This window comes from Oncorhynchus mykiss, chromosome 9 (assembly GCF_057628025.1).
Source record: "Oncorhynchus mykiss isolate SJ-2025 chromosome 9, ASM5762802v1, whole genome shotgun sequence".
Classification (NCBI taxonomy): Eukaryota; Metazoa; Chordata; class Actinopteri; order Salmoniformes; family Salmonidae; genus Oncorhynchus; species Oncorhynchus mykiss.
The window spans coordinates 60,828,876-60,848,352 of record NC_143030.1 but is presented as its reverse complement, the minus strand read 5'-3'; the positions used below and the strand labels follow the sequence as shown (position 1 = coordinate 60,848,352).

At 43.5% G+C, this 19,477-nt stretch overlaps 1 protein-coding gene across 7 annotated transcripts in view; it reads right to left on the bottom strand.

The window, feature by feature from the left end:
- The window catches only part of LOC110532416 (signal peptide, CUB and EGF-like domain-containing protein 3), a 118,399-nt gene that overhangs the window by 77,525 nt on the left and 21,397 nt on the right, over window positions 1-19,477 (bottom strand). For all 7 annotated transcript variants that reach the window (XM_090184801.1, XM_036988361.2, XM_036988364.2 and 4 more), the window contains exons 2-3: window positions 7,448-7,570; window positions 2,567-2,692 (exon numbers count right to left, since the gene is read on the bottom strand). In XM_090184801.1, coding sequence (XP_090040927.1) covers window positions 2,567-2,692; window positions 7,448-7,570 — 249 coding nt within the window. The remainder of the gene's footprint in view (window positions 1-2,566; window positions 2,693-7,447; window positions 7,571-19,477) is intronic.

Here is a 19,477-nt window from a genome sequence, read left to right as displayed (position 1 = left end):
GAAATATATCAAAGGGATTGATGGAAGCTTGGCCTGAAGAGGCAGCAGGCTTACAACCGCAGATACTCCAGTTACACACCTGCATGCAAGGGAAGAGCTCATCCACAGCATAGCAACTGATCCACACACAAATAAATAGGCCATGCTAAATGACTTGGAAAATAACCCTGCTTCAGACTGTACACTTGTTTTGAGTTAGGAGAGAGAGAGAGAGAGAGAGAGAGAGAGAGAGAGCGAGAGAGAGCGAGAGCGAGAGAGAGAGAGAGAGAGAGAGAGAGAGAGAGAGAGAGAGAGAGAGGAAAAAGAGTGAAAGACACTGCTACTTTCAGTTCTTTAAGGGCATGAGAAACATACATGAGTGGTTGTTGACTTTTACCGCCCACGATGTTGATAAGTAAAGTTGTAGGTTAAGTGCTGATAAATAGTTTATCTACTGTTCATGTTAGCATGCTAGAAAGAATACACTGATTTAATTCACCACCAACCCATAATCACTCTATCCTGCACCAATTAAGCATTTTGTAAACTGACAATAATACAGAGAGACAATGATTTACAGAGAAGAGAGAGAGAGACATCTGTCAACACATAACCTGTCTATGACAGATTAGAGTAGTTATTCTCATTCAAGGTCAACACACAGCAACAAACAACATACACGTTTCAAATGTTTCATGATGAGGTTCAAATCAATGTTTCTGTCTGAGGAGAAGCCAGGTTTGGCTTGAGGTCTTGGAGCAGGGAGAGGGAGCCTGTGGGAGAGGGAGAGGAGGGAGAGGGGAGATGGTAGAGGGAGGGAGGGTAAAGGGAGTGGGAGACTGTGGAGAGAGGGAGAGAAGAATAGAGGGGGAGAGGGAAAGGGAGGGTGGCTATGTTTAGCACCTGAGAAGAACGAGTTTCCCTTAATTCTGTAACCTTTTAAGTTAAAGGTGAGCTCCATGGGGCTGATATGAAGGGCACACTGTTGTAGTACTACCCTGACCTGTTGAAAAAACAGGAGGCTTTATTCGCATGTGGAAAAAATAAGTTGTGAGAGCAAAGTCTACCTGCTATGTGGGACCAGGAAACCAGAAGTGAACTACAGTAGTAGAACAGATTTCTATAACTAACCCAAGATAGACCCGAACCTGTCTTTTTAATGTGAGCAAATTAATCATAGTGGGCAGAACGAGCAAGAAAGTGGGCAGAGTCAAACACAAGCTAGTGAGATCCTATTGGCTTGTTCCAGCATATTTGCATATTTCCATTAAGGAATGCCTACCCTGTGAAGTGCGCGTGTGCAACAACTAAATTGGCCCTTGCTCTCCTAATCAAGCGATGGAAATGGGTAAAGTCTACTAAACGCAATCCACTCTGTTTATTACAGAGTCTAGTTTGGAAACAGAAAACTCTATGGAGATCAAATGTTTTATTGATGAGAAATTTTGCAGAATGCTGACCAAAATCCATCTCGCTCCTTCTTCTCCCACCGTCGGTCACATGGCTTCCTCTCATCACCATATTTGGGAGTGACTGAAAACGCCAACCGGATGCTTCACATTTATACGTCTGGTGAAATATCTGTCTCATTGTTCTATCTGTGGTAGTAGTCTAAAAGTCACACATTAGCCATGACAAATAAATCATCCCAGCCTCAAAGCCCTTTTTTCAGGTATGATAGACATCCAGTCTGGAAGATACATTCATGCAACAACATGAATTATGTCAAGTTCAATATTTAAGACTTGCACATGTACCGTTGAAAGGAAACCAAGCATTTCCTACTCAGGGACCTTATGTGCGCAATAATCTAAACGCGATAACAGTTTCAAAGATTTTACTGAGTTACAGTTCAGAGAAGGAAAACAGTAATTTGAAATAAATAAATTAGGCCCTAATCTATGGATTTCACATGACTGGGCAGGGGCGCAGCCCTGGTTGGGCCCCATTCCTTAGACGATCCCGCAGATGTAGAAGCCAGATGTGGAAGTCCTGGGCTGGCGTGGTTACACGTGGTCTGTGGGTTGTGAGGCCGGTTGGACATAATGCCAAATTCTCTAAAATGACATTGGAGGTGGCTTATGGTAGAGAAATGAACATTCAATATTCTGGCAACAGCTCTGGTGGACATTCCTGCAGTCAGCATGCCAATTGCATGCTCCCTCAAAACTTGAGACATCTGTAGCATTGTGGTGTGTGACAAAACTGTACATTTTAGAGTGGCCTTTTATTGTCCTCAGCACAAGTTGCACCTGGGTAATGATGATGCTGTTTAATCAGCTTGTTGATATGCCACATCTGTCAGTTGGATGGATTATCTTGGCAAAGGAGAAATGCTCACTAACAGGGACGTAAACACATTAGTAGACAAAATATGAGAGAAATAAGCTTTTTTGTGCGTATGGAACATTTCTGGGATCTTTTATTACAGCTCATGAAACATGGGACCAACATTTACATGTTGCGTTTATATATTTGTTCAGTATAGTTCTCTCCTTGAGCTATCCAGCAAAATGACTGTAAGGACACAAGGTCATACATCTGTTGATCAGCAAACACACACCAGGAAACACTCACACACACTCACCAAGGCAGTTGTGTCCGTCGTGTGCCAGCCGGAAGCCGTCATAGCATATGCACCTGTAGTTCCCCGGGATGTTGATGCAGTCATGGACACAGCCACCGTTGTACTCACTCGCACACTCGTCTAAATCTGCAGGGAGGAAGAAAGGGTATGGGTCAGGACTATGGGATGTTAATGATTGACCTGCACCCCACCACCCTTGGTTTCACTCAGCATATAGCCTGAGAGGGTGTTGTTGTTCAAATGAAACGTAGATTGGTATGACAAACTTTGCTAATTGTAAGACATGTTTAAGGAGTATTTTATTTCAACAATTGTTTGCATTCAGGTCGGAAATGTTGCACGTATCCCTCATGAAATCTGCATAAGCACAACAAATCCAAGAGCAGAAGACAAAAAAGATGCACATGAGAATAGACTGAATCAGTGAGTGGGTGTGATGGGAGTAAATGGGTATGAAACAAGACCTGATGTGATATATGTAATGTACTACAAATATTAGTAAGTCAAGTTCTGCCTCTAAAGGACTCAACCTTTAGAGGCAGGCAGAGAGGGTACAGTAATTGTGGATGGGGAAAGTGAAGAGAGAGAGAGATTGTTGGCCAGTTTAGGGCCAATAATCTGGGTGGTTCAGCTCCTCTTTGCAGCTGACGGATACAGATGCCTCCGTGCTTGATTTGACTTGACAGCAATGGGCTGAGCCTGGACCAGTGCACTCTCCCTCTAACTCCCAGAGCTGCCTGCCACCACAACGTTCTACTGCTCCATCCCATGATGTCACACAGGAGACACTAATGCCAGTCTCACTCTCATCTACCCCAGGCTAAGAGCATCTCATCCCCTCGATGAGTGGAGGCTTCCTCCCTCTTGTTCACAACACTGTCATTCCTCAAGATCAAAATGATTCTATCCACCCAACTCCATTGTTCAGACTGTTACAGACCAATTTGACTCATGAATGCAGCACCATCAAATTCCTATCAAACAGGTGGATTTACTCAACGGGCAATACCAGTGAGATAAAAACGAAATCATGTTCTAGGGGTGAAAAGAAAGAGAGATCAAGAGAGCGAAAGAGAGAGTGAAAGAGAAAGAGAGAGGTCTCTGTGATGACTTGGACAGGTGACTTTGCTAAGAGGCACTGAGGCATGATGCAGCTGCAGTGTTTCCCCTGCTGATGGACTAGACTAGATTGAGTGGATAGAATGGTTCTGGACCAGCCTGTCATGTTTCCTGTTCCCTGCTCTCCCTGACAACCTCCCTGGCATCTTGAGACAGAGGGTGTGCCCTGCCAAGGTGTGTTTGCCAGCCTCATGTCTGCCAGCCTGCCAATAGGAGTCTCAGTGCAGCACGTCACCTGAGACCACTCTAAGGACCCATCAGCAAGTACCATATCTAGAACTAGCACATGAATATGTATTATTCTCCTCTCTCCCTGGTTTGCTTTCATTATCTCCTCTCTCAGCAGAACTCTAAGAACCTATAGTAGCAGGGTAAAAATACTGTTCCTGTGCTTAACAGTCGGTGAATGCTTACATTTGTTAATAGTATTCTAATGTTGAATACAGAAGGCTCAACATTGGTGTTATTGCATGGTTAAACATGCAGAGAAATAGGCAAAAATATGCAGTATACAATCCAGCATATATGCAAGCATTATCTACAGGGCGCTTTGGTGTGTGTGTGTGTGTGTGTGTGTGTGTGTGTGTGTGTGTGTGTGTGTGTGTGTGTGTGTATGTGTGTGTGTGTGTGTGTGTGTGTGTGTGTGTGTGTGTGTGTGTGTGTGTGTGTGTGTGTGTGTGTGTGTGTGTGTGTGTGAGAGAGAGAGAGAGAGAGAGAGAGGGACAAAAGGAGTGTCTGGTGTGTGTAACGTCTGCTTCCAACTCACACCCGCAGACACCTAGATCCCCTGAATGCAGCTCACTCTCCGGATCCTAATCACCAGAATTCTAATCACCTGCTCACACACCTGTATGTCATTTTCACACACTATTTAGTTCTGTTCTTTGCACCCCCTCACTGTGAGGTATTGTTTGTTTTGTGACACGTCTTTCGGAGCTGGGGTTGCACAGGGGGTTCCCTATGATTTACTCCTCCCATGTATGATCATTTTTGCCTGCCTCACGACGCCTATTCCCTGCCTGTACTTTAGCCTATTGGATTTCCTGTTATCTACCTATTGCCTGATCTCTTGGACTACATTACTAGCCTTTCCCTGCCTGTACTGTTGCCTAATTGGACCCCCTGTGCATGACCTTCTGCCTGCCCCTGGACACAGCTACCTGCCTCTTCCTGTGGTCCTTTGCAATAAACACCTGCTGCGCTCTGCGCTTGAAACCAGCTCTCTGTCTCCCCTTGTGTTCATTAGTGTGTGAGTGAGTCCGTCATTAAAATCAAATTGTTTCTGCAATCATAATGAGGTCTTTGCAGATGTTAACTCCGTTACCGTATGGTAAATTATCGCCTTTAGCCTCCAAGACAAAGAATCCTCATCTAGTACCTGATGTGGGATAGAGAGTAGATGATAGACAGACTCAGGCTATTTCAGCCACACCCGTTGCTGACAGAGCTCAGTAACTTTCAACGTGGTACCGTTCGAACAAGTCAGTTCATCAAATGTCTGCCCTGCTAGAGCGCTGTTATTGTGGAGTGGAAATGACTAGGAGCAACAACGGCTCAGCCGCAAAGTGGTAGACCACACAAGCTCACAGAACGGGACCTGCGAGTGCTGAAGCTCGTAGCGTGTAAAAATAGTCTGTCCTCGGTTGCAACACTCTACTGAGTTCCAAACTGCCTCTTGAAGCAACGTCAGCACAAAAAATGTTATTCGGGAGCTTCATGAAATGGGTTTCCATGGCCGAACAGCTGCACACAAGGCTAAGATCACCATACGCAATGCCAAGCGTCAGCTGGAGTGGTGTGAAGCTCGCCAAAGTGGAAACGTGCTCTCTGGAGTGATGAATCACGCTTCACCATCTGGCATCCGATGTACTAATCTGGGTTTGGCGTATGTCAGGAGAACGCTACCTGCCCAAATGCATAGTGCCAACTGTAAAGCTTGGTGGAGGAGGAATAATGGTCTGGGGCTGTTTTTCATGGTTCAGGCTGGGCCCCTTAGTTCCAGTGAAGGGAAATCTTAACGCTACAGCATACAATGACATTCTAGATGATTATGTGCTCACAACTTTCTGGCAACAGTTTGGGGAAGGCCTTTTCCTGTTTCAGCATGACAATGCCCCCGTGCACAAAGCGAGATCCATACAGAAATGGTTTGTTGAGATCAGTGTGGAAGAACTTGACTGGCCTGCACAGAGCCTTGACCTCAACCCCATCGAACACCTTTGGGATGAATTGGAACGCCGACTGTCAGGCCTAATCGCTTGGCATGTAGTGTATACTACCAGTAATCCTCTAGTGTGTACAGTTTCAGAATGAACTGAAAAGCAACACAGGGACAGTATATTTGAACAACTATCCTAATATCTCAATTTCCACACTTCTTAACCCACAAGCATGAGGCCTACGCGTCAAATGTTATGATAGCAAAGGCTGTAATTCTAGCTCAGCATATTCAACCCATTGGCCTATGCTTTGCCAGGGTTTAAGGTGTTTGTTTCAGGAACACCATATCAACACCACTACAGTATTGCATCTACTGCCCCACTTGCGCAGTTTTTGAATGGAGTTGAAACCTACACTGGTTAAATTGTAGAACCTAATCTGGTTAAATTGTAGAACTGGTTAAAAAAAACTGAAAATATCAGGTTTTTATTTGATTAAAGTGTACTTTGAATTAGGTAATAAAAATGAAGGAGAAAAAAAAATGACAAGTCAATGCATTCGTTAACAGTAGACCAATAATCACAGTCATTGATACAGAAATGAAAACTAATGATTGGCAAAGAGATTAAATTCAAATGAAAAAATAAAACCAAATCACGATCATACATTTGATTTCAGGCCACACTTCTCCTGTCCTTAGTATAAACCAGGTAAAGTCAATAACAACTCAGTGTGTAGAAACCAGGGCAGGACCAATAGCCTTGTACTGTACTGCACTACCTTCTACCTTCTATGATTATAAATATAATTATTAACCCCAGTCAATCCAAGAGAGGAAGGCAGCTCATGGCCAACTACACTGATACTGATGGTTTTAATGGGCCTGGAGGAGTCTATACAGATGTGCTGCTATTGAAGAGAGAGAGGCACAGACTGTCAGAAATCAGCTCTCTACTCGGTCCTCACCTTAGATTAGCCTTTCAAATGGGCAGTTTTTTATTTTCCTTTTTACGTTAAATTCAAAAGCAAACCTTATAACCTGAAGGAAAAGAGCAATGACAAACACAGTCAAATAAATTAAAGAATTATAATAGCAATGGGGAAAAAATGACATTGTGATTTGGTCCTGCAGTAATACTAATAGAAATGGAGGGAAATAACGGTCCAGAAGCTTTGAACGCTCCCTGCTAAAAAAACAGGGTTGTGTCTGACAGACTAGAGTCACAAGAAGCCCTGGGCTGTGGAAATATCTCTGACCAATTGGCAGGCAGAGGCCTCTGGCTGCTGTTTCATCCGCTATCTTAATTCTATTCTCTAAAATGTGTAGGAAATGTACTGCTTCATTTAATATTTGACACAAAAGAGCAGTTGGCTGCACCTGTCTTTTTCTCTCTCTCCTTTCCACGCAGCATCTCTATCCTCTCTCTCAGGTCTGAGATTTAAAGCCTATGAGAAATGTAAAGCATTATGTGTGTGTGTGTGTGTGTGTGTGTGTGTGTGTGTGTGTGTGTGTGTGTGTGTGTGTGTGTGTGTGTGTGTGTGTGTGTGTGTGTGTGTGTGTGTGTGTCTGTGTGCGCATGGGGTGCGTCTCTGACACCTTACCTTCACAGTGCTTGCCATCCCCCTTGTAGCCCGACTTGCAGATGCATTTGTATGACTTGAGTGTATTCTGGCAGATGGCATCGGTGCTGCAGTTGTCAATTTGCTCTGCACACTCATCCACATCTGACAGACAGGGAGAGATGGAGGGAACAGTGAGGTCTAAGGACAATAACAACTAACAATGTTTACTACCCCCAGGTGGCTAATGTACAGTAGGGGAGGAGGGTCAATCATCCATCTGACAAGATATTCACCATATAGGATGTTCACTGTGGATACACAACCTCTGTAAAATACCTGGTCAGACAGACAGACCACCACAAGAATACAAGCAGTCACACTTGATAAAGACAAAACAACTCAGTTCAGTAAACCCTGCTACACTGTGGTATGTTTGACAGCTTAATAGTTCTCCGAAACCATGGTACAAATAAACAGCTCATTCAGGCGTTTTTGAAGAACCGATTGCTTCATAACAATAAATAAGTAGTTGAGCAATTATTATAATGCGTAAATAAACAGTCTATCATTGATTGACCTGTGATGAACCTCTGTTTGACTGGCTGCTGACTTGGACAATCTGTACCTCTGATACATGGGTCAGGAAATTGAGTAAGAAGCCAATGCTTTCATTGGGAAGATAGGATAGATAGCCCTCTGCCATGGTAATGGACCAGAGTTAGAGGGAACAGTTAAGTCTATAAATATATAATCAGGCATGTGATCAGGAAATAATATAAACTCAGGACAAATAGGATATTCGTTTGAGATCACTTTAAATACTTTATGAATAGAGGAGGATGTACAAATCCCAACACTTGATCATATATTGTCATAAAAGATCACGCACAAATTATGGGTTTAATTAAAAGAGGTAACTGGGGAGTGAAGTGGGGCGGAGTTGGCTCTATGGTGCCCTCCTTCCTAATCCCACCTGATCCCGGTTAGAGAGCCCAGGTGTTTGGGATTACCCCCCCCCCCCCGTTCACAGGGTGGAAAAGCTTAACAAAGTTTACACAGCTTCCAATATCGACCCTTATCACAAATCTTCTCTCTGCTGGGGCCCGAGGACTGATCCCAGGGGAACACTGGCTGAAATCTGAGCCCCGTTAGCTTAGCATCTACCCTGGGAGCCATAGACCTCAGTTCCATTGGCATGACCACAGAGGGCAATGACATTAGAAAACACATGCTGTTCTCCTCAGGGACAGAAACAGGCTGGATCTTTTCTACTCACTGATCATCCTTAAAGATGAACAGGACGACCACCATTTGGAAAGGTTCTGTGATAGTCAAGCAACATTCCACATAAAAACAGATTAATCTTTTAGCCAGGTGTAAGGATTCTAAGGCTCTATGGTGATTCATATTAATTAACAACAAAAACTAAAAAATCTCACATTTCCACTTTACATTAATGCTCCTATCCGGGTCATCAATTCAACTCTAGATCATTAACTGTCTGGAGAAGGTGCACTTGGTTTTACTGCTAAATAATGCTTTGTTTTTATTAACTCATTGTTCTAAACATATATATTGTTACATCTCAGACAAGATGCAATAGAACACTTTTCACAACAAGAAAAACTGTGGTATAATTTCTGCGTTCAAAAATCAACCATTTAGGATTTGAGGCAACACACCTTGGAATTAATTAATATGCTGTATGAAAAGAGTGTCAGGCTATCTGTCAAAATATATCTTAATTGTGCATGCAGTCAGGCTTTAAAATGATTCAGATGTAAGACTATTAGTGTAGCTCCAAGATGTGAATCTTTTTTTGAAGTATCATGCTTGATATGCAACTCTGAGCTGTTGACAATATAATGTCCTGTATTACATAAACCACGAGTGAACTGTACGTATTTCCTAACAGACATACTAAATCAATAAAAAACTTCAAACAGACTTCATAAACCCATTATAAGGTCAATATAGATGCTTCAGAAATCATGTATTAGCTAATACAGTGCAGTTCTATTATGATCTATATGACCTGACTGTTCTCAACTTTCTATTTCTTCTGGTATCACCAATCTTGCAGAGATCAACCTCCTCAATCAGCAAACCTCCTGTATCAGCAGACCCAACCATCAGGAGCAACCACTTCACTCAAAACGCACAAGAGTGTGTGGGAAACTAATTTCTAAGCAAAGCCTACACAAACTAATCTGTTGTCTAGACTGGCTGAAGCTAAACTCAACATTTCAACCAGCTCTGCCATACAGATAATATATTTCCACAAATCTGGACAACATTCAATTACATTGAACCTCCCTCCCCTTCACACTTAAGAACAGAGCAGAGCCAAGCTCAGTGTTTGCTGTGCAAGGCCAAGGCTCTCCAACCTCAACATTTGTTCAATGCTCATAATATTATTCTACAATTAGATAGCATTGTACAGGAATGAGCTTCCAGTTTGATCCACCTCTATAACGGATACATTTCTGACTACCATGGAACAAGCACAACTCTGCTAGTGCTGTGTTCTTGAAGGCGACAGCAATTTGTGTCCCCCTAATTAGCTAAACGAGAGTGAGGGAAGTGGGTAATTATGCCAACACTTTGTGAGCTCATGAGCTGTCAGGTTAGATCAGGGAACAGAGTAATATATATGTTTTTATTCTACTTGAGTTCATATCTTGTTTACAGAAACGGTCATTTTTTTTAATGACTCACAAATAATGGCAGTTAGTTAGTCACTCAAACTCCAGGAGTAATTCAATAAAGTGGCACTTTGAGCAAAAATAGAATCCTAGCCATAAAAAAAAGAAAAGAACATGTCAGATACATGTTAGTAATTTAGCAGACGCTGTTATCCAGTGATTTACAATTAGTGCATTCATCTTAAGATTGCCAAATGAGACAACAACACATCACAATAGTATCAAGTGCATTTTCCCTCAACAAAGTATTTATCAGCAAAGTCAGTGTTAGTGGGAAAGAGAAGTGCCTTTTTTTTCATTTTTCAGGGGGAGGGGGTTCAGGTAGGGTTTCAGACTTTTTTGAAAGATGAGCAAGGACTCGGGCAGGTGCAGGTGCTCTGGTTGGAAAGTAGGGTTTGAGCATAGCTTGAAGGTAAAGAGGGGTAGTTCTCCTGGCTGCTCCGTAGGAAAGCACAAGGGTCTTGAAAGTGATGCAAACCTCGACCGAATGTCAGTGGAGTGTGCGGAGGTGCAGGGTGACATGGGAGAACAAGGTTGAACACCAGGCGGGCTGCGGCCAACAGAGAGTTGCAGTAGCCTAGACGGGAGATTTCAAGTGCCTGGATTAGGACCTGTGCCACTTCCTGTCTCAGTAAAGGTTGTACTCTACGGATGTTTTAGAGCATGAACTTGCAGGATCGAGTCACTGCTTTGATGTTTGCAGAGAATGACAGAGTGTTGTCCAGGGTCCCGCCAAGGTTCTTTGCACTCAGGTAGGGGCACACCGTGGAGTTGTCAACCGTGATGGAGAGGTCTTGGAGCAGGCGGGCCATTCCCAGGAGGAAGAGCAGCTCAGTTTTGTTGAGGTTGAGCTTGAGGTGGTGGGCCGACATCCAAGCTGAGATGTCTGCCAGGCACACAGAGATGCGTGTCGCCACCTAGGTGTCAGAAGGGCGGAAGGAGAAAAGTAGTTGAGTGTCATCTGCATAGCAATGATAGGAGAGACCATGTGAGGATATGACAGAGCCGAGTGACTTGGTGTAAAGAGAAAACAGGAGAGGGCCTAGATCCGAGCCCTGGGGGACACCAGTAGTGAGAGCACGCGGTGCAGACACAGATCCTCTCCACGCCACCTGGTAGGAGCAACCTGCCAGGTAGGATGCAATCCAGAAGATAGGATGCGTTCTTAATTTTACCTGTCACATTATTATGAAGCTTATGGTAGTGCCCAGTCACCTGTCACGTGGTGTTTGTTTAAAAGCACATAGCGACGAGAGACTTCAGCCTTGTTGTGCAGCATGCGCCAGATGATCTAGTTACAGTATGGAATTCACAACTAAATGTTTGCCAGCTAGATATCTTATAACTATTAAGTTAACTGTCTAAAATGTGCTAAATGCTCTGCAGTTGTGCATTTGCTTTGTTAATTTAGTAGCTAGTTAGCTATCTTCCAAAATCAAGCATTCGCTCGCTTTTTTAACAGCAGAGAATCCACTCCTGGATCAAGAGTCTAGCTGGCTAATATTTGTTTTGTGTGAGTAGCATTTTTGAGTTACTTGTATACATGTATAGTTTAAGTCAGAAACTATACAAAATGTTTGCAATAAGACTGTTAGCATTTAGTTAACATTCTCTATGGGATTTTACATGTACTTGTTAGCATTGCTAACCTTCGGATTAGAGAGTATCGGTGGGGTTTGAAAACAGCGCCCCTTGTGTTCAGTATTACGGAATATCCCACTATGGCACAGGGTCGGTATGAAGGTATGATAATCTGAATACTGCCCAAACCTAGTAGGGAGGAGGATCTGACATTTCACAGTGTTGAAGGCAGGGTATAGATCTAGAAGGATGAGAACAGAGGAGAGAGAGTCAGCTTTGGCAGACCAGAGAGCCTCTGAGACAAAGGAGAGCAGTCTCAATTGAGGAGGGGAGCGACTCTGACCATCTTGAAGTCAGATGGGACGCAGCCAGTGGTCAGGGCTGAGTTGATAAGGGAAGTGAGGAATGGGAGAAGGTCTCCAGAGATGGTGTGGAGAAGTGAGGCAGGGATGGGGTCAAGAGGGTAGTTGTTGCGCGGCCGGACATGACTAGTTGCAGGATTTCATCTGGAGAGGGGAGAAAGAGGTCAAGGCGTAGGGTAGTTCTGTGTGAGGGACCAGTGGACCCTGTAGGCTGAGTGAATGAGAAGTTGGTTGTTTAAATAAAAATGCAACCACCTAGGGAATTGGGTGCATTCCCTTCAACACATGCACAACAAAAGCTGAAAGAAGTTATTAGAAATCCAAAAGGCCTTTTTCCCTGTGAAAATAAACATGTCAGAATCAATAGGTCCTACGGTTCAGTCCCGAGGACAACCCTCTGAACACTTCAGAAACAAATTTGCCGAATGCATTCAGTAACGCTGCCCTCCAAATTGACTCATGCTACAGATGAAAAGCTTTGCTTTTTCAGGCCGTCTGTGTATGTAGATTTTTTTCTTCGATGCTGATGTATCAAAGTTGTTGGGAACAAGTTAAGGCAGCAGATGTTGAAGTCAGTGATTTGAGACTAGGATGAATAAACAAAGTCAAAACAACCAAAGGAAAGAACAAAAAAAATGTGAATTGGGAAATGGTCAGCTGTTTACCCAATTCCCTCATGAAAATAAATGTGTGAAATGTTGTATTGTTGCTGTAGTTTTGTTTTCATGTAGAAATTCAGTTTTAAGTTTAGAAGTCCAGAAATACATACTTTATGTAAGTAAGTTGACCTTTCTGCTCAAAGCTTGAACCTACGGTTGGATCCCTAGGAAGACACGTAGGCCAATGCACTTTCTCTGAGTAGAATCCCTGTAATGAGGCACATCATTCAAAGTCTAGTCTCTTCCCTTCATAGCTGGGCCGGGGTAGCTGGGTGCTCTTAATACCGCATGAAGTGAAAAAGAGAGCATGTCATGCACTAAGCCCTGGTTTAACAACCCAAATCCAGGAAAGCTGCTGTGTCTCCAGGCTTTTCTTATCGTCAGCCTGTAAATCAGTCACTGTGACTACACATGCTCTAGTCTTGACTGAACAACATTTCTCCTAGACTAGAGAGCAGAAGGGGAGATAGCTAATTGATTGAATCAAGTTGATTATTGCCTTGGTTTAACAAAGATCTTCGGACAAATGTGGTTCCATCCTCAGCATCATAGTACTCAGACATAGAGTAAGTCAAGGAGTTTGTTCTGATATTTCGAGAAGAACAACCATACAACTCTCTGAGTCCGCCGATGTGCAGCCACGTCCAATACACTCCCCCCATGTAAGCCAGAGAGAGCTTCTAGGCCAGGGCTGTGGAGGTGAGATGTTGTCAGAGGTGCTTTCCCACTCTGATTAATGGGCAGGTCCAGGGATAAGAGGTGTATTTAGCTGGGCCGTTCGGCTAAAAGGAAAGGGGTGTGTGAGTGGGAACAGGGCTGAGGGTAGAGGTGATAGAGTGTGTGGGAAATTTGCCAAACTCAAGGTGTACAGTTAAAACACAGGGTAATGTTTACTTTGTGTGTTGAGACCCTGACTGTATGCTCGAGCAACAAGGACCGCCCCTGCCCTGTCCAGGGCCAACCCCCTTCCTCCTCCTACCACAGAAATAGACTGAATAATGCTGGGACACCCTATAGGGTAGACCCTTGGCAGAACAGAACGGCAGGCTAGGACTAATGTAACGACTGTCTTCGGGTGAAAGAGAGGAGGACCAAAATGCAGCGTGATGATAATCCATATTTTAATGGGATACTTAAACAACGAACAAAACAATAAACCAACAAATATCAACAAAGATGAAACAGTCCCGTAACGTGACCACTAACACATAGGAACACTGGTAACAGGAACAATCACCCACAAAATACCCAAAGAATATGGCTGCCTAAATATGGTTCCCAATCAGAGATAACGATAGACAGCTGCCTCTAATTGAGAACCAATCTAGGCAACCATAGACTTAAAAAAAACAGATAGGACACACCCCCATAAACATACAAAACCCCTAGACAAGACAAAAACACATACAGTAATAATAGAAACAATAAACAGGATGGCCAGTCCATCATCACTCTTAAATCGTTTTTTAATAATACCAATGGCAGTACTGATGGGGCTTGCGACTCAACACCATCTGTACATCAACACACCTTCTGATCTGCACACCTGATCTGCCCCGACTAGGTCAGGAGACCGGTGGTCTAAAAAAGGGTTTGATGAAATGCAGACGTCAACATTAGTGCACTTTTTTTAATCCTCCCCCGCCCCCACCCAAATCCTCCCCCGCCCCCGCCCCTGCCCCCGCCCAAATCCCCTCCAGCTCATGAAGGGATGCACTGTTTGACGTCCGGGCAAAGCTTTTAAAAGCTGTGAATAAAAATATAAACTGTAAAAATATATGGGCTGTTTCACCCATCCTTCACACACTCTAAATGTTTAGGAATCATGACCACTGACTTGATCGTAATCTTCTAAAAACAATGGCACCAACTTCAAACCTCTTCCCAGCTGGGTCCACCAACCATGCAGCGAAAGAGTCTACTGTAGATGGGTCTCACCGTACGGTAATAAGAAAAAGCAACAAAACGGAACACGATAGAAGAAAACAAACTGTTAAGAGTGTACTGTAAATAAGAGCTGTAGCAGCACTGTAAATTGATTATCCTGGTCTAATTTGAAACAGCACGGCAGGTGTTCATATCTAGCCAGGAGTAGCTACCATTCTACTGACACTAAATGAGACTGGGTAGGAAGCTCACAGGGTAGAATGTTGACACGCCATTGGGGTCAACATTCTACCCTGTTGTGAGACGTTGTGAGGTGTTGGGCAGCTCAAGCTCATGTTATACTAGAACAGTATAGCTCTTTGGCTCATAAGACCTGGGAGTGCATTAATGTGTGCCTTTCTCTACCAGAAAACAAAGAAGAACAAAGTTCTCTCTACCGGAGAACAAAGATCACTGGGCACAGACGTCTATTCCATGTTGATTCAACGTCATTTAATTGAAATGAAACAATGTTGATTCAACCAGTGTGCCCAGTGGGAATGTCCTTGCTCACCATCTGTTGCTTGGAGACCATCGTGCCTGGAGATGCTTTGAGTGAACATTCTATTTTTACAGCCTTGAATGAGCAGCTACCCTACAGCTACCCTACAACTTCAGCTCAACCTTTCTGAATGGCGATCAATGCTCTGTGGCTTTCATGGGCTACATCCGGTGTTTGGGGTGCCATGCTGTGCTGTGTCCATATAATTAGGATGAATGGCTGTGACGTGTGGCCACACTTGACTCATAGACCCTCCTATACCATGGAAAAATCTATTACAGTAATGAAGGACGCCACTATATATACCTTATAGTACTGTTATATACCTTAAACTAAATACCTTATAGTGCTGTTATATACATTATAGTGCTGTTATATAACTTATACCATATATCTTATATTTTACCTATATACAGATCATCCAGAAAGTATTCTGACCCCTTCCCTTTTTCCACATTTTTGTTACGTTACAGCCTTATTATAAAATGGATTAAATAAATAAAAAATCCTCATCCATCTACACACAATACCCCATAATGAAAAAGCAAAAACAGGTTTTTAGAAATGTTTGGAAATGTATTAAAGTTAAACAACAGAAATACCTTATTTACATGAGTAATCAGACCCTTTGTTATGAGACTCAAAATGTATTTCAGGTGCATCCTGTTTCCATTGATCATCCTTGAGATGTTTCTACAACTTGATTGGAGTCCACCTGTGGTAAATTCAATTGATTGGACATGATTTGGGAAGGCACACACCTGTCGAAATAAGGTCTCAGTTGACAGTGCATGTCAGAGCAAAAACCAAGCCATGAGGTCGAAGGAATGTCCTTAGAACACAGTGGCCTCTATCAGTCTTAGATGGAAGAAGTTTGGAACCATCAAGACTGTTCCTAGAGCTGGCCACCCAGCCAAACTGAGCATTCGTGAGGAGAAGGGCCTTTGTCAGGGAGGTGACCAAGGACCCAATGGTCACTTTGACAGAGTTCCTCTGTGGAGATGGGAGAACCTTCCAGAAGGACAACGGTCTCTGCGACACTCCACCAATCAGGCCTTTATGGTAGTGGCCAGACGGAAGCCAATTCTCAGTAAAAGGCACATGGCAGCCCGCTTAGAATCTCAGACCATGAGAAACAAGATTCTCTGGTTTGATGAATCCAAGATTGAACTTTTTGGCCTGAATGCCAAGTGTCAAGTGTCTGGAGGAAACCTGGCAACATACCTACGGTGAAGCATGGTGATGGCAGCATCATGCTGAGGGGATGTTTTTCAGCGGCAGGGACTGGGAGACTAGTCGGGATCAAGGGAAAGATGAATGGAGCAAAGTACAGAAAGATGCTTGATGAAAACCTACTCTGGAGCGCTCAGGATCTCAGACTGGGGTTCACCTTCCAACAGGACAACAACCCTAAGCACACAGCCAAGACAATGCAGGAGTGGCTTCGGGACATGTCTCTGAATATCCTTGAGTAGACCAGCCAGAGCCCAGACTTGAACCTGATCTAACATCTCCGGAGAGACCTGAAAATAGCTGTGCAGCGATGCTCCCCATCCAACCTGACAGAGCTTGAGAGGATCTGCAGAGCAGAATAGGAGAAACTCTCCAAATACAAGTGTACCCAAGAAGACTCAAGGCTGCCAAAGGTGCTTCAACAAAGTACTTAGTAAAAGGCCAGAATATTTACGTAAATGAAATATTTCCGTTTTTTTTTTACATATACTGTACATAAAACTGTTTTTGCTTTGTTATTATGGGGATTGTGCGTAAATTGTTTAGAGTATGGGCCTGAGTCATACCTGTCAATGCAACAGAATCCTACTCTGATGCCTTCTGCCTACAACAAAATCTCTTGAAAAGTCTCTTGACTGGGAATACATATATGCATCAGTTGGTCACAGATACCTTAAAAAAAAGTAGGGGCATGCATCAGAAAACTAGTCAGTATCTGGTGTGACCACCATTTCCCTCAGGCAAACATCTTCTTCGCATAGAGTTGATCAGGCTGTTGATTGTGGACTGTGGAATGTTGTCCCACTCCTCTTCAATGGCTGTGCAAAGTTGCTGGATATTGGCAGGAACTGGAACACGCTATCGTACACATCGATCCAGAGCATCCCAAACATGCTCAATGGGTGACATGTCTGGTAAGAATGCTGGCTATGGAAGAACTGTGTCATTTTCAGCTTCCAGGAATTGTGTGCAGATCCTTGCGACATGGGGCCGTGCATTATCATGCTGAAACATGAGGTGATGGTGGCTGATGAATGGCATGACAATGGGTCTCAGGATCTCATCATGGTATCTCTGTGCATTCAAATTGCCATCGATAAAATGCAATTGTGTTCGTTGTCCGTAGCTTATCTCTGCCCATACAATAAACCCACCGCCACCATGGGGCACTCTGTTCACAACGTTGACATCAGTAAACCGTTCGCCACACGACGCCATACAAGTTGTCTGCCATCTGCCCGGTACAGTTGAAATCGGGATTCTTCCGTGAAGAGCATTTTCCCGTTGAAGTCGGTTATGACGCTGAACTGCTGTCAGGTCAAGACCCTGGTAAGGACGACAAGCACGCAGAGACGGTTTTTGACAGTTTGTGCAGAAATTCCTCGGTTGTGCAAACCCTCAGTTTCATCAGCTGTCCGGGTGGCTGGTCTCAGATGATCGCTCAGGTGAAGATGTAGAGGTCCTGGGCTGGCGTGGTTACACGTGGTCTGCGGTTGTAAGGCCAGTTGGATGTACTTCCAAATTCTCTAAAACGATGTTGGAGGCAGCTTATGGTAGAGAAATGAACATTCAATTATCTGTCAATAGCTCTGGTGGACATTCCTGCAGTCAACATGCCAATTGCACGCTCCTTCCACTTGAGACATCTGTGGCATTGTGTTGTGTGACAAAACTGCACATTTTAGAGTGGCCTTTTAATGTCCCCAGCACAAGTTGCACCTGTGTAATGATCATGGTGTTTAATCTGTTCCTTTATATGCCACACCTGTCAGGTGGATGGATTATTTTGGCAAAGGAGAAATGCTCAACAGGGATATAAACAAATATGTGCACAAGATTTGAGAGAAATAACCTTTTTGTGCATTTGGAAAATCTCTGGGATCGTTCATTTCAGCTCATGAAACATGGGATCAACATTAGAGAAAGGGAAGGGAAAGGGGGATACCTAGTCAGTTGTACAACTGAATGCCTTCAGCTGAACTGTGTCTGCTGCATTTAACCCAACCCCTCTGAATCAGAGAGGTGCTGGGGCTGCCTTAATTGACATCCATGTCTTCGGCGCCCGGAAAACAGTACATGTTGCATTTATATTTTTGTACCTTATAGTGCTGTTATATGCCTTACAGTGTTGTTATATACCTTATAGTGCTGTTATATACCTTATATAGAGAAAAAGTATTTGATACACTGCCAATTTTGCAGGTTTTCCTACTTACAAAGCATGTAGAGGTCTGTAATTTTTGTCATATGTACACTTCAACTGTGAGAGAAGGAATCTAAAACAAAAATCCAGAAAATCACATTGTATGATTTTTAAGTCATTCATTTGCATTGAATACCCATGGTATACGGTCTGATATACCAAGGCTTTCAGCCAATCAGCAATCAGGGCTTGAATCACCCAGTTTATAATGTGCCTTATAGTGCTGTTATATACCCTATAAATACCCTACATTAAACATCTCCAATCCAACATTTTATCTAGAATCGTTTCCTATTTCGCAACAAAGCATCCTTCACTCATGCTGCCAAACATACCCTCGTAAAACTGACTATCCTACAGATCCTTGACTTCGACGATGTCATTTACAAAATATCCTCCAACACTCCACTCAGCAAATTGGATGTAGTCTATCACAATGACATCCGTTTTGTCACCAAAGCCCCATATACTACCCACCCCTGCGACCTGTATGCTCTCATTGGCTGGCCCTCGCTACATATTCGTCGCCAAACCCACTGGCTCCAGGTCATCTGTAAGTCTTTGCTAGGTAAAGCTCCGCCTCACTGGTCACCATAGCAACACCCACCTGTAACACGCGCTCCAGCAGGTATATTTCACTGGTCATCCCCAAAGCCAACTCCTCCTTTGGCCGCCTTTCCTTCCAGTTCTCTGCTGCCAATGACTGGAACAAATTGCAAAAATCACTGAAGCTGGGGACTTTATACCGCCCTCTCTAACTTTAAGTGTCAGCTGTCAGAACAGCTTACAGATCATTGCACCTGTACACAGCCCATCTGTAAATAGCCCACCCAACTACCTCATTACCATATTTTTTTATTTGATTTTTTATCCTTTGCACCCCAGTATCTCTTCTTGC